This window comes from Astyanax mexicanus, chromosome 14 (assembly GCF_023375975.1).
Source record: "Astyanax mexicanus isolate ESR-SI-001 chromosome 14, AstMex3_surface, whole genome shotgun sequence".
Taxonomy (NCBI): Eukaryota; Metazoa; Chordata; class Actinopteri; order Characiformes; family Acestrorhamphidae; genus Astyanax; species Astyanax mexicanus.
The window spans coordinates 14,757,858-14,773,779 of record NC_064421.1 but is presented as its reverse complement, the minus strand read 5'-3'; the positions used below and the strand labels follow the sequence as shown (position 1 = coordinate 14,773,779).

General features: G+C 45.0%; 1 protein-coding gene across 12 annotated transcripts in view; it reads right to left on the bottom strand.

Annotated features, from left to right (window-relative positions):
- Positions 1-15,922, bottom strand: part of meis2a (Meis homeobox 2a) — an 82,536-nt gene that overhangs the window by 45,148 nt on the left and 21,466 nt on the right. For 6 of the 12 annotated variants that reach the window (XM_007257385.4, XM_007257387.4, XM_015607889.3 and 3 more), the window contains 2 exons: positions 8,214-8,270; positions 1,891-2,036 (listed from right to left, as the gene is read on the bottom strand). In XM_007257385.4, coding sequence (XP_007257447.3) covers positions 1,891-2,036; positions 8,214-8,270 — 203 coding nt within the window. The remainder of the gene's footprint in view (positions 1-1,890; positions 2,037-8,213; positions 8,271-15,922) is intronic. The other 6 variants (XM_022673081.2, XM_022673082.2, XM_049463902.1 and 3 more) reach the window with 3 other exon arrangements.

The following is a 15,922-nucleotide window of genomic DNA, read 5'->3' as shown; positions in this document are numbered from 1 at the left end:
TGACCCGCTCTGTCCAGATCAATACTGCTTGAGCCTCTGATAATGTCCTGACATCAGAGAGGGCAACGGAACACGACCGTCTCTGGCCCCTCTGTAACCCCCACCGGGCTGGGCCCCCCTCCGGCCTGCCCCTACCCAGCTAACCCTGACAACCCACACACTACCAGAACTACTCAAAGCATCTCAGAGGCCCTCCCTGTACTCACACACTCACACACTCTCTTACACACACAACAATTCTATGATGCGTCTTTTAAATATTTAATTTGATGGGAAAGTAAGCATGATTGTTTGCTGCAGTGAGAGTAGATGTTGTCTGAGGCTAAGAGAGCTGTTTAGTGAAGAGGGCAAAGCAAACACTATTCCAGAAGCAATCAAAGTAGCCCCTCCTTTTACCCTCCTGAGTCTGGGGGAGCATAAGCTACTGTATCCAGTTTGATCTTTCTCCCACATTAACACGGTAAAACAAGCAGAGCTTTTGCATCATAAGCACACAGGATGCACTATTTGCTGCCAATACAAAATGGCAATAAATTGTTATAATACTTATTTATTCTTGTTTGATTAAATGGCCAATGTGCTCAGTGTTGTAGGTGGAAATTTTCACAGTCATTTTAAAACCTATTAATTCTAGTAAGTGAAAAATTCATGCCAATCAAAATTTCTCTTTAATGCTCATTCACTGTTTTTTTTATCAAGGGGTTTAAAACAGAGTTTATGCAGCTTTTGTTTGTCTGAGAAATGCTTTCTTCAAGATTTTAGAGCTCTGTTGTGAGAATTTGACTGCATTTACCAACAAGAGTATTACTGAGGTCAAGATGTTGGATGATCAAGAGTTCACCTTATCCTCAACTCCCCAACCCATCACAACAAAAAGGTACTGAACAGAGCACCATTCTCAGTGTTGGGGGTCTCTAACCCATTCCTGGCACTGGGTATGGTGTAAACCAACAGCTTCATGTTATTCTGCTCAGGAAAGATGTATTTCACTGGCAATAGTTCTACGCTACATCGACTAGACAAGCTTGTGTGTACACCTGTACAAAAGTGCCAGCACAACTAGCTGTATGTGAAAGCAGCTAAATAAATGTATTGGAAAGGTGGCCACAAACATTTGGGCTTATAGAGTAAACTAATAATGGTTTAAAGAAATCTTATAAAGTTCAATTAACTTAATAACATAAACAAATCTTGCCCAAAGAAAGCTACCACTCTTGAGCTATGTTTTTTTTTTTCAACAGTGACAAGTTAATTGTGGTCACTGGTGCAAAGTATAGAGTGTTGAGCAAGCTAGGTCACATGTGTTTGATCCAAGTCCATACCTGACTTATCTGATTGTGTGACTGACACGTGTCCATCAAATGCCAATGCCAGTCTAATGTAGTACTCCCCTGCTGTCTGCAGTTGATTTGCATTATTGTGTGTTTAAAGTGAGCAAATTAGCAGTTTTTTATAAATATCACCATACACTGACATGCCAAAGTCATGGGATAGCAGTATGTAAACGTTACATTGCGAGTGAGGTTGAACATTGGCCACCTCCGGGCAAGTGGTGTAAATTATAGTTTGAGTGAGGTCTGATAGATGGGTGTCAGATGAATGGGACAGTTCATTTCTAGAGTTTTGCAGGTATTTAACATGCCTTGATCCACAGTGTCACGTGTGTACCAGGAATATGTCATAGAAAGCATTATCACCCACAATGGACCCAAGGTTGAAATTGTCCATGCTAACAGACAATCAACTCCAAAAGTCATGGGATATGATACTTGTTCCTGTCCATGACTTTTAGCATGTCACTGTATGTGAGTTCATGGAGGTGTGGAGGACTTTACAACATTTGTGCTTGCAAGAGAAGTAAGAAGAAGCAATAAATGAAATAAGACTTACTGTGAGGTGCTGGAAGAGCCACGCTCGCATGATGTTGGTAGCCACCTTGGGGAAGATGCCACGCTTTTTCTGACGCTTTTTGTCTTTGTCTGGATCGTCGTCGTCCCCTGTGCCAGGCGAGGCCACGCTGTTGTCTAAGCCATCTCCTGGTCAAAACGAGAAATTTTTAGAAACCAAACTTACACCTCACACAATTTTTTACAACCCCCCACAATACCACATGACATATTAATTGAGGTAAACTTTGATTTAGTTTAGTTTAAACCAGAAAATGAGAAAATAAATATTATTCTTTAATATGAAGAAGCATAAGGTATACAACATGAAGAAAGAAGACTTTAGACCTAGTTACAGACTAAACTTAAGGTCATGTTGTTAATTCAATTATATTCCCATGGCTGACATAACGTAGAGCTTGTTTTTTTTTTTTCGATATGAAGGAGGGCAACTATAGTATAAACACACTATATACAGTCAAGATAAGCACCAAAACACATACACTGAACTTAACTAAACTGAAACGCTGTTTAATGTGAGCTCAGTACAGTAAAGTGGTAGAATGAGTAGGGATGCTCCATTGTTGCACTTGGAAGCACATAATGGACCGCAGTCCATCTCCACCCCCAGCCCCTCCCTCCTCCTGCCCTCTCATTTGCATGACAGGGGCACGCCGGCTTCGTGCTGCATTAATGTCTGTCAGCATTTGATTTGGGCAGGAAACATGCGCATATCAAGGCGGGCCGCCTTCCTTGATATTCCTAAAGCCAAAGTTCCAAACCCTAGCCCACGCCTCTCTCTCTCCTCCTTTCCGCCATTAATTGTGCATTAGCAAAAATGATTTACTTTTAACAGTCATAGTTATTTTTTCTTGCCCTCGGGCGAAAATGCCTTGAAAGCCTTCCTTGAGGGCATCTAAATTATGTATCTGAAAAACTCCTCCACTAAGGCATAGCAGGACCCCGACATTCTGAAAATTCAGACTTGCATGTCTTCCTGTTTTTGGGGAGGCATCAATCACACGCACCTATACAAGCCATAATCTCGCATAAATATTTGAACTAATAACATTAAAAAGGGGGAAAGAAAAAGGATCCGACTGGTGGCGTAATCAAATGCAAAATACATGAAGAATACAAGGACAGAGCAGACGCCCCCTTCTACATTACTTTTTCTTTTTTCACCCCTCATTTTCTCACTCTTTCTACCCCCCCCCCCCCTTCCCTCTTTCCAGAGCTGGTCTTTTTTTTTCTTTCCACATCATTAGTGCATAGGCACAAGAAAGAGAAAGGGAAAAACGTGGTGGATGACTCTCTTGCTAACTCTCTGCTCTCCAACCAGAGTTAAAGAAGCCAGTGCTTCAGCACCACACACAAACACACACACACACACACACACACATACACACACGTGGGAATAGTGGACGGAGGCTGGGAGTGCTGTAATTGTAGAATGGGCATTCATTAGCAGTAAATGCCATAAATCCCAGGCTAAGTAAAAGCCCTTGTTCAGGGAAGCCTAAAACAATAAACTGGAGCCGAGCCGTAGCCTCTGCCTGACCGTGTGTGGCTTCCTGAGAAATGTGACCCAGGCGGCGTGCTAATTCTCCAGTTTGCTCTCCACTTCAATAATAATAACATCACCGGAGGAGGGGAGAAGTGTGTGCGAGTGTGTGGTGTGTCGGGGGGTGAGGTACACATGTTGTTTTTGCGTCTGGGAGTATAAACTTTGTGATGTTGTGGTGGTGTCACAAGCTGCCACTGCTGTCAGCCACACGGCCACCACTCCGGTGGAGTCCAGACGCGGACAAGCTGAGTGGCCCTGGCCAAAAGGCTGGCAGATTAATTTTATTGGCGTTTCCATTTTCACTGCAAGGCGATAGCCTCCCCCTCAACGGGGCCAGACCGACCCGTGCGTATTTACAGACTGACCTGTCACTTCATTACCCTCCAGCCCTGGCCGCTCCAGTAGGCTCAGCCTGCCTCCCTTGCAGGGTGAAATCAGACTCTCAGGCTTTCAGCTTCTCTCGCGCTCTCTCTCTCTCACGCGCAAGCACACACACATACACACATCCACAGAGTGAGTGCATGTGCTTTTACACTGTACACTGTTTTTATACAGTGAGAAACCTGATTCATTACAGCTACACACATACAATCCCAAATACAAATACAGATCTAATCACAAGCACTGTAATTCTGTGCTAGGGAAGGGAGTCTTCAGATTTTGTGATATAATATTCTACCATATTGCTCAGCCTTAGAAAATCTTATCTAATGAGGGTATTTAAATAGATACCACAGATGGATAATTGTTGGACCATAAAAAAAAAATTTAAAAAATGTTACTTGTCTAAATAAAAAAACGGCAGTGTATTGACCCCTAAAGATGTACTTGCACATAATATAAAGCATTTATGTGATTGATTGTTTGAAAAATCTTAATAATCTGTATCACTGAAAAAGTTTAAGGGTTTTTCACACAAAAACTAGTTCTGCGATGGCTTCTATTACAACCATTTGTAAAACAAATTTTACAGGAGAGGGCATGAAGGTAAAATAAAGTGGTGAAAATCATCAAAACAATCCAGTAACTCCAATACTGCATCCCAATTGTGTACTATACACTAATACTATAACTATGTACTAAACAATATATCTAAATAGTTACATTTAGTAAACAAAATAGTAACTTTCTAACCCATTTTGTACTGGCAGGAAGTGATGAAGCATTGTTATGTTATTATTGTTTGTGTCACATATCACTGCAAGTTCAGCACTTGTGCCGCTGTACTTAATTTTTTATAATTAAGTACAGTTTTATAATTTTTATAATTTTTTTATAATATTATTCCAGACATGAGCAGCTTCCTTTCTGTTTCTCTTTGCATTGTGGGATAATTGTGTCCATCATGAACATCATGAACTCAAAAACAACTGGTTCTGCATTGTTTTTCTTGGATATTACAGTATACTCAACTTTAACACTATTTATATATAACTTTATCAATACTACATACTTCATACTCAAAAACTAGTTTGTATTAGTACAAAAGTACTCATTAGTATTACTACTTATTAGTATTAGTACAAAATTGGGACGCACCCATGCTGTGTGAAGTAGAGAATAATAGAAGTGCAAGACAAGAAAGAACGTAAAGAAAAGAAAGAAAGAAAAAGAAAGAAAAGGAGAGGGGGAAACTTGCACACCCTCATTACATCTAAAGGCGAGCTGGTGATTTACATCCGCCCCCACTCCTTTCTTATGAGCCAGAGAAGGAACGCTGCAGGGCAAATTGTCCCAAACGCTAATGGCTTCTGACTGTTCCCTGGCAACTCTGGCATTTTAACCTGTGTGGATGTGCACTCTGCTAAAAAAAAAGAAGAGGGAGAGAGAGAGAGGGAAGGAGAAGGAGAGAAGGAGAGAGTGGAAAAAAAGGGGTAGGGGAAGCGTCCCATCATCTGCCCATGTGACACAGATGGGGGATGGCTATTAGGAGGCAGGCGAAAGGCCTCGGGGAGGAGAGGTGCTGGAGTGTAGCCTCAGGCACTTTTGGAAAAGCAGCGCCCTTGGAGGATGAAAAAAAGGCAGGCCCTATCGCTCCCTTTCTTTATTCCATCCTTCCTCACTTGTGCTCACTCCATCCCTTTGCCAAAAAAAAAAACCTGCCCCCCAAATGTAAACATGCGCACTTGTGTTTGCACGGACAGTGAGAGCAGCAGACAGAATGGTGCTGACCTTAGAGTAGGCCGCCTGATATCAGGGAGAATAACCAAGATGGTAATAACTAGATTAATAAGTAAGCGAAGCCTGCTCAAACAGACTCGTCTCGTACCACCAAAGGCTGATTATTAAACATGCATCCCACATTTCCCTGTGTGCTAATACTTTCTGCTCAGCGCTCATTAAAAGTCCAGGATGTCAGTAAATATCACATTAACAGAAATTTGGGAGAGTTTGGTGGTGATGGGCTGTCTGCCTGCGGACATACAGGCGAGTGATGTACGCTGTGTGTCCTGGATGGTGAGAGGAGTGTGTATCCTACAGACTCTGTTTGCCTGCAGGATGCTACAAATAAGACCTGCGGATATGAGTGTGTTGGCTCCATGGCTAGGGGGCACGGCACACACAGGGGGGATGTGCTCAGGGATGATGCTAAGGGCACTGAACTGGGAGTGTCGAACTGCGCAGATCTAGAACATTCTGAACTCCCATCACAAAGTCACGCAATGCCCCAAATGCCATCATGCAACAATGTCAAAACGATTTGCTTTGAAATGCAAAAGAGGAAATCTGTGGTAGGTCCATAAGGTGATTTTCAGATTTCTGAGGGGATAAGCTGTATTTGAAATAAGGTGAGGTTAAAATAATTTAGTTGTTTCCACTGTGAACCATGCAGAAATCTATTTACTGAGGGAAAACCCAGATAGGAGGTCTGAATTCTTCAACTTGTATACTTCTAAAATTTCTGAGGGTTCTGAAAATGTTCTGGGCTTAAACAAATAGTTCCTGGAAACACCATTAATTAGTACAAACTTTTGTGCAAATCACTGCACATCTCAAAAACTAACCACCAATAGCTTCTTTAGGGAACCAATCCGGTTCTTCTATGGTTCTTCCATGCTATTGCATGGAAGTCTTGGCTCCTTTATTATGAAGCGTCTACCAGTATCTATACACGCTTAGCTTGCCCTTCGAGGCCTAGCTTTGTCTTTGCGGAGTGACTTAGCAGTGGATTTGCGTTTCGCTTGGCTTGGGCGTTTGTTTCAGGGTAATGGAGCATGAATGTGGAGGCACTGCCTTCCAGAGGCTGTGCTTATAGTGACTAATTACAGCCCCTCACCAAAGCCCCCCCACTGGCCACTCCGGCATGTTCACCAAGACTCTACCATGTTGAGCAGATAGGCAGGGGGGTACTGCACTGTGCTCTGGTCTCAGTGTTTAAGAAGAGCCAAGGGGTGCAGGGCGGAGTGCGGTGACCCAGGCCATACTGTTCACCCTCAAAGGGAGAGAGAACAACACAAGCCCCGTTCCATCCTCCTTACCTTGGCCTGTAGCGCTGCCCCCCGCAGCCCCTCCCCTTTCTCCCTTTTTCTCCCTCAAGGCTCCCTCGCAGAGAAAAGGAGAAGAAGGGGAGAAAAGAAGGATTTTAAGCCTCTTTTTCCCTCCTTTTCTCCTCAACTTTTCAGCCGGCATAAGCAGCGTTTAGCACATTCAAGGGCTCAAATGGCTGCCAATGTGGGCCAGGGCAGGGGATTCTCCCTCTTTTGTCCGCTGCTGCCCCCTCTTTTTTTATTTACTCAGGATTCACGCAGGCACCCAGACCACATGTTCCTGACACAGAGCACTTCCATTCACACTCCAGCAGGCCTCATCACACACGCCAGACCAGCATACACACACATACACACACACACACAAAACACACAACACACGCACTCATTTCCACTGCTGTGCCTGCATTTGAGTTTAGCACTCTCCAAAGGCTCCGTCCGGCTCTCCACTTCGGTTCAAGCCACAGCTCGACCCTCGCTCAGGTGAAGGAGGTACCGAGAGCAGCGCCGGCCACAGGGACCGCTGTTTTATGGCAATTATTTCCTGAGCAATGGTTAAAAAAAACAGCAGCCCACACACTGGCCCATAAAACAACAGCTTGGTAAACACTGTGCTCTGCTAACAAATTGGGAGTGCGACAGCGAGAGTCATTAGCGGCTGTGTGAAAGCTGTCGCTGCTCTAACGCTCTTCTTCTGTTTTTTTTTTTATTCCACACAGCCAAATCAGTGTAAGCCACCAAAATTCAACCGCCCCCCTCCCCTCGCCCCATAAACTAGTCTCGCCTTTGCGCACAGCTGCATCCTCTCTCCGAGTTAATCTCTATCTACAGGGTATTGTTTTTGCAACTCCACTACTAATGTGTGGTTGCTTGCTCGCTTTCTCTGAAGAACACATGGTTAGGCATACTCGTAAATGAAGTGGAATAGGAGGTTTAATGAGATGTCTTTTTGTCTTGGGTGGATGCAGTGTGTTTAGGGAGGGTTGAGATGGAAGAAAGGGGGGCTGCTCTGCCTCCAGCCCCCCACATGAGGCCTTCCAGCCTTGCCATCAGGCAGATAGCTTTCTGCAATCCTAGGAATGCTCCAGATAACTATCATCTCTCCAGTGAGGCACTGCCCTGACCCTGCAGCAGAAACATCTCTCAAACTCCTGGACAGGAGGGGAGGGGGGGGGGGAAGAGAAGCACAGCCAGTTTGGCTCATGGAAAAGAGAGGGGCGGGAATGGGAAGGGGGGGGGGGGGTGTTGGGTTTAACGTCCAGTCATGCCTACCTTCTCTCCCCAAACGAAAGCTCCAAAGCTCCAGCAAGCCAGTCCCCCTAGCTTTCTCTGTAAAGTAACAAAAGGGGGAAGGAGTGAAGGAGAGAAAGAAAGAAGGAAAGTAGGAAAGGAGTGTCCCCCTGCCAACAGTTCAAAGCGATAATCATCTGCCAATAAAGCCCTGATGTTTGGGGAAGCCAGGGCTATGTATATTATCAAAGGCTTTGGGCTGGATAATTACAAGTGTAATTAACCTGCTACCTGTAACAACAATTATCTAATTACATCATAAGTAGGGCCTTTGAGAGGCCCACAATGGCTGCTCCCGGCCTGCTGATTGCGCCCCTGATTTTCCGTCGGCCCCCTCCTCCTCCCTACCCCTCCTCCTCTCATTAGCCTGTTAATCACTCAGAGCTGCTGATGATTTCATAAGTCACAAAACCTTTCATTTAGAGCAGCGCTGCGTGCACAGCCCCATTACGGAGGCTTCGGGCTCGCAACTGCCACACTCGAGAAACCGGCCCAGCCCATGCTTTCTTTCTCTGCCACAGTGGGGAAAATGAGTAGTGGAAAACAATGAAGATCCCTTTAGACTGGCTTTTTATGTTGAGATGGTAAAAATGATCCTGACACATAAGGATATATGACTTTGTGGTCCTCGTGATTTTTTGTGTGTGTGTGGAGCGTGTTAGCATCATAGCTAACAGCACTGTCTTCCATGAGCCAATAAAAAGAGCTTGTGGAAGGAAAGGGTGTGTCAAAGCGGAGTCGAGCTGAGTCCATTTTGCGAAGTACAAAAAAAAAAAAAAAAAAAAACAATCAAATGAAAAGAAATAGAATAAAGATGTGTGGCTGTATGTGTGAGAGAGAAAAAAAGAGAGTAAGGGGACAGGCTGTTGCAGATGTCAGGATCCAATTTGCATGAATGGCAAAGGGGTAAATTGCTGAGGACGGCAGAGCGGCAGCACACCCCACCTCCTCTCACACTTTTTTTTGGGAGGAACTAAAAGGCGTTGTGATGCCCATGACTGCCCTTCGCTCCAGAGACAGGGATCAGAGCCTAATGAAGGGCCTTGGGTCTAGACCAAAGATTTCACACTCACTGACTCGCTGACAACTCCGCCCCATTCCCTAAACTAAGCACATGGCCCTGTGCTCTTCCTCACTGTTTTTTTCCACAATCAAATTGCACTAATTGGTCCCAAAGGTTATCGAGGTGCGCCTGGTCTCTTAAACACCATCTTAGAGGCATCTAGAGCCTCTTCCAACTCTCACTTTATCTCTCTCTCTCTTTAACACAGAAGCGTTTCTCTCCCCCTGCCGCTCTCCCTCCCTGTACACTTTGATGGCTGTATTATTATGGAAAACAAATAATGATTGAATCCACGTGCCTCAGCTCTTGGTTCTTGGAGCTCTTGCCATTGGTGGAGGCGGAGAACCCGCGGAGCAGAGCAGTTCACACTGCGGTAATTAAAGTGTTAATTACAGCAATAATTAGCAGAGCAAATTGCATAAATTCTCACCAAAACAGGATTCATGTGCTCTGTAAATGATAAGGGTGAAAACTGTGAATAGCAGGAATGAGCTGAGAGAGAGAGATAGAGAGAGAGAGAGAGAGAGAGAGAGAGAGCTTTAAAAGAAAACAGAGGCGGAGTGAAAAGATGTGTGGATTCGGCTGCTAACGGCAATATGGCTTTATTAATCCCTGGTAAGGGAATATCAAAGTTCTCTTCAGAAAAGAGAGAATGAGCAGCCTACAAAGACAGAGAGAGATTGAGAGAGAGAGAAAGAGAGAGGGAGGGAGAGAGACTCCCCCCCCACACTCCAGTGCTGAGGGTTAGAATCTACACATCTCTCCAGCAGCACTCAGCAGATAACAGTATTTGTGGTGATTCTCTACCCCCAATTACACTTCAAACCAAAACAAATACAGAATCCCTCACTGCAAGAGCACAAGACACCTTGCAGTTATTACAGGCCGAGCCCACCGCACCCGCCCGGACACTGCCATCAAAGAACCGGCTTGTCAAGCCGGGCCATTAGGACGAGCTGGGAGGAAGAGATGGAAGACCAAATGAATTAAAAGGTTTATAAAAAGGTTTATAAATCAACAAGTCAACCATCAGATTGTAGCCTCTGCTCGGCAGCCCCTCTCATCAGCCCACTGCCATGAAGTTTTGCTCCGAAATGTCCCGGAGGCAGGGAACAAAGCGAGCAGAACTGATTACTGCGCCGCGGCCCCACTCCACTCCGCTCCGCCGGCTAAACTCTGTTTGGCTTCCTAATGAGCTCACTAAAAACCCAATTCATCACCCATAACCCTTTCTCAACCCTCCTTGAAATTCGCTGCTCTGGGTTTGAGGTGGAGGGGGTGTGGGTGTTGGGGGTGCTAGAGGGGTCCCGTCAGGGTGAAGGGGGTGTCCCTGTGCTGCTCAGGAATGTCCACCTCTCTCTCTCCCTCAACAGGAAAAACGCGCTCCACTGGCCCCAGCACTGCAGAGATTTCCACATTAATACCCCTTCCCCATCTCTGGGAAGTCAGGAATTCGGTAGGAAGGGAAGGGAATGTGGCGGAAGGGAAGAAGATGTGGGAAAGTGGTGGAGGGCTGAGTATGGTATGAGTGGGCACTCTCAGCCAGAAGATCCTACAGCCAGGAATGACAAACAACTGATGGGGGAAGACAATTGTGAATTCCTCACCCATCAGTGGAAGAGAGGAGAAAGAGGATGGTGTGAACAAGCAAGTGTATGTGTGTGTATGTGTGTGTGTTTGAGAAAAAGGGTGCAGGGGGAGCTAAACTCCCTTAGTTCCTCATTACATGGAGTCAGAATGATCCTCTTGGCACCTGAGCTGAAACCCAGAGATTACAGAATTGATGAATCCTCGGTTTAAAATGCAGCTGTTTTATTCTGCTTTAGTAATTAATTCTTTTTCCAATAACTTATTGATTAAGCGTAGCCCCTGATAAAGTTCAAACTGAGAAGAGTTCCCCCCCTGGGCCGGGCCTGGCCTGCTCACCAGAGTCAATGAAAACTTCCTCCAGTTTCACCTGCCCCTCTCTCTGTATCTCTCTCCCTCTTTCTCGCTATCTCCCCCTCGCTATCTCTCTAGCTATCTCTCCCTGTTTCTGTCTGCCTCACTCTCTCTCACAGAGGCACAGTTTGCCTTCATAAATTAGTCAGGCCTGCGAGGAGCTCTGTTAGTTGATCGCTGCTTTTGTCTCCTCGCTTGCTGACTTGCTTCTCTCTACCGCTTGGCCTTTTGTGCTGTCACATACACACACACAGACACACACAGACACACACACACACAGAGAGAGACGAGACTCACAGTCCCAATGCAGTTCATTCAGTCACTTACATCGCCACCCGCCAATCCCATCCTGATATGCCATGCTCAGGCAAAGAACACTTCTCTCACAAAACTTCACTTTGCATTCTTTTTTATCTGCCCTTTTTTCCATACAGCTGTGAGCCCCCGATCAACAGAGAGAGAGCACAGCAGCCTCTCCAGGGACCCAACTAGCAGAGAAATCAGATACTCCTTTACAAGAGCCGGGGCTGCTCGTGTCTTGTCAAGACTCACCTACCGGCTCCTTTACAAGTCAATAACCATGGCCTGCTGTCCTTCCCACAGACATTCCAGACTGTAATTATCATTTAACCAAAAAAAGAAAAAAGAAAAGGAGAAGTCAACGCTCTTCTTATTCTCTTCCAACTTAAAGGGGAACTCCTCCTCCAACTCCCTGTACCCTTCTGGGGCATGCCAGATTCTTTTAAAAGGTGCCAAAATAAAAGTTATTTGGAGCGATAGACATCCATAAAAAACAGTATACAGTAGATTAACTTTGATGAACCTTTCAATGGATGGATCATCATGTGATACAAATTTTCACAGTAAACACAAAAGATCTGCAATAACATTGTGAGTACCAGACTCAAACTGCAATACTCATGTACACAACAGAGGGAGCTCTTTTGTGTTGCAGACTATACATCCAAATTTTAATGTTACTGTGACGTGAGATTTCTTGATCAATACATTAAAGTTGTAAGTGATAACGACTTAAACGTATTAAACGTATACTGTAACAGAGAGAGCTGTTCACACTGCAGACTGTGATCATGTGATATCACTAGGCTGGAGGTGGAGTGAGGTAGAGGTAGACTGAAGTAGAGCGAGACACACCAAACTACTTCTTAGCCTGGAAAAAAGCCAGCCAAGTCGAGTGCTGAAAAACCTGTGAGAAGCTTAAACTAATTTAGCATCTTAATTTATCATGTTTCATATTGAAATATGTCCAACAGTGTTATGGCACATCATATTCTTCTCTATGTTGTGCTTCCGTATTGTACGCTAATTACTGGGTTTTCCAAGAAAGCAATGCCAAAAAACCCAATGCCAAGAACCACTTGAGGACGAGGTGAAATATTTGTTGTTGTAAAGAGGGTCTACACAAATGTCAAAGCTAACATACCAATACCCCAAATTAATAAACAAATTAATGAAGAGGGAGATGTAGTAATAGGGACATGTAGGGTGTGCTTAATGCCTTTACCCAAGACAATTTCCCTCCGCTAATGGAGTCGTCTGCGAGTGTTTGATGAGCTCTCCAGCGTCGGGGCTCCTTAAGGTAAGTTCAGCAGGTCATTTTATTACAGCCCAATCCTGGCACTCTATCTGACTTTAGAGCCTTGACAGCTCTTGGCAATAAAAATTGCACTCTAGACATGGCTGAGCTGGTGAGGAGCTTATTACCACAGTGAAAAATAAGAGTTTGGGAGTCCAGGGCTCAAATTACTGCCACTCTAGCACCTTGACCTGCCCAAATGAATTTTCCCCATTGCATTTCTTGCACATTTACTTAATTAGGTGCCTGACATTAACAGTGGGAAAGGCCTGCCTTGCTCTGCTAAAAAAAAAATCTCTTCGAGAAAATGGAGTGGCAAAGTAGCAGAAGAAGGTGATGGTCACATCGCAATGAATCCTGGCTGCTGTGATGTACTGCGACTTTGACTGCATCTTGATCTGGCCAGCGTAATTTCTTCTGCCTCCAGACATCATTATAATGCATCACGTTCTTAATCCTAGGGCAGGGTGAGGTAATTTGCAGCTTTACAGTCTTAGCATGACCATAAAAACTTCTAATGCAATTTATCAACAGCCATATGCCTTGTGACTGCTTTAAACCATTATTTTCTTCTCTTCAGTCTATTTTCTCCTGTTTTTTGTGTGTTTTTTTTGGCCCCAGTTATTGACTTTCCAATTTTCTCGTCCCATCAGACCTCAGCAGAAGCTGAAGCTGCCTAAAGCTGAGTGGCTGAAAGCATAGATCCAACCATTCACTAATCCAGACAGAAAGAGACAAGCAGATGAAGTTGCAGGCAAACACGCAGGCTTTACACTCATACAGTACATAAAATGTACATAGTTGAGAAGCGTAGAAGCACCAGAGCAGAAACCATACAGAATAGGATGTAGTCCTGCCAACCTAAACAAACTGCTACATCTACAACCTACAGAAGTAAAAAAAGGGAAAAAAGAAAAAAAAAAAACAGAGTGGTGGAGTGCAGGAGTGAGTGAGAGTTAGCGCGAGAGGAGGTTGTTATCCTCAGCCAGTGGTGGCCCTAACCTGCGCTGTAAGAGGGCTGCTGCATGCCTCCGGAGCCACAGGGAGCACGACTCATTTTCCGCACAACAATGGACCTGGATGGGCGCCCACACAATGGCAGGTGCACTGAATAGCGGCCGGCTGGTGCAGCAGAGAGCACAGCAGCGCTCCCCACCACACCAGCGCTCCTCTGCTGCGTAACCTCTCCTGCTCTACGTCTCCACCCGGCTCCTCTTTACTATAAAGAATGAAAATGATCTCATGGGGGTCCAAGGAGGAGAAGTAGCAGCAAGGCCTTTGGGGCAGAAAAAGACCAGTCCTACGCTTTGGCCTGATCTGGCTTTTTCTCTCTTGTTATTTATCTATCTATCTCCCTCTCTCTCTCTCTTTCTTTCTCTCTCCCTCTCCCTCTCTCTCCCTCTTTGTGTGTGTAGCTTTTATAATAGTTGCAGAGTTTGTTCTCATGCGCTGTTCGGCTGTCCTCCGGGCCATGTGAGGGGTAAAGGCAGCATTCCCCCACCTTCAGAGCATTCTTTTTGGGGTCAGGGGGTCAGCCTCCACAGATGTCTCCAGCAGACAGGCAGTTGTCTGAGGACTGCATCCCAGAGAGTAAGCATTCGGCCCAAACAATGCAGGTCAGCCCTCAGTAAGGCGGATTTTTTTTCTCTTCCTTGGTCTACTTTAAATAAAATCATACTGTGTATTTTGTGTGTTTTTTTCTCCTACAACAAGGTTTACTTTTCTTCTCAAAAATTTTACTCAGTACATTCAGAGAGGTGGTTTTCACTAGATAGCATTGTTTTCTTCTCTCTTTCCCCCATTTGAACACTCTTCTCTTCCTAAGCTTCCTCCAATTGTTCTAATGGAGCCTTAGTCATTCCAGCTTGACAGTGCAAGAAAAGATGCTTGTGCTTTTCTTTTTAAAAAGGAGAAGGAACATGTGTTGCCTGGACAGCGAAATGAAATGAAAACATGGCCTTCTCTTAGAACACGCCTTAGAAGACCTAGTTCATGACGCAAGACACTTTAATAATAAGGGGAGAGAGGCGATATTTAAAGAAGAAGAGGATTGCTCAATCACTACAAACAGCACTACAAAAGCAAATTCCGAAGCCAAACGGGTTTCATTAAAGAGAAATCAAGCTTCTGTGTGTCTGGTGGGTAAAATAACAATGCCAGGGAGAAAACAGGGAGGGAAGAGAAAGGCTGGGTGCGTTTAAGCAGCATGTTTCGCCTGGGAACATGGAAACTGTGTAATTGCAGCAACCTTTTAGAAACGCAGCAGCCGGGCCATCTCTGAATAGCATCATCTCTTTTTTTCTTTTTCTTTGAATTGTTGTGTACATGCATATGCGTGTGTGAGTGTGCATGCATATGCGTGTGTGCGCGCGTGTGTGTATTTGTGTGTTTGTATACATGCCTGCTTTCCACTCCTCAAAACAGCCCCCTCTATTCTGAAATTGATAACCTTCTAAATGAATTATCGTAATGCATAATGAACGTTATCTCCCCCCAGGCTGGAGCCCTGTTTGGCATGTTGATTTGTTTTGTTTCACATTACCCTTCGTTCTTTAAGAGTGCTCGCTGCTTGAGGCGTGTAAATAAGAAATTATCCTTGCTTACTAACACTCCTAATACCTCCTTGGGGTAATTAGAAATTATTAGACTGCTGCCTCCAATAACAAGAGCTAATGGCACTAACTACTGTCAAAGCCAACACCTCCTTCGTCCCGCTCCCTTCAGATGGAAAAAACAAAAGCTCTCCGCTGTGTGCAGACTGTAGGGCACGAGGCCGGCATTCTCTGCACCCCCCCTAAACAAGCGCCCCCACGCTCTGAGACTCATTATAGCACATGGGAGAGTGGAAATCAGGCTATAAAATGAGCTTATCTGCAATAATGCCCAAAAAGATTTGCATAAACGCGTTAACTGTGCTGTTGGAAGCAGGCGGGGGAGAGGCAAACTCAAATCTGCCCGCGCTCTCCTTCTCATCCACCCACTCTCTTGGACGTGAGCTGCTTGTTGGAGAGGTACCTGTAGGGTATGGCTGGCTGCTGCTGGCTGCTGTTGCTGCTCTCAGCTTCAGCTCCTCCATGCCTGCCATGCTTC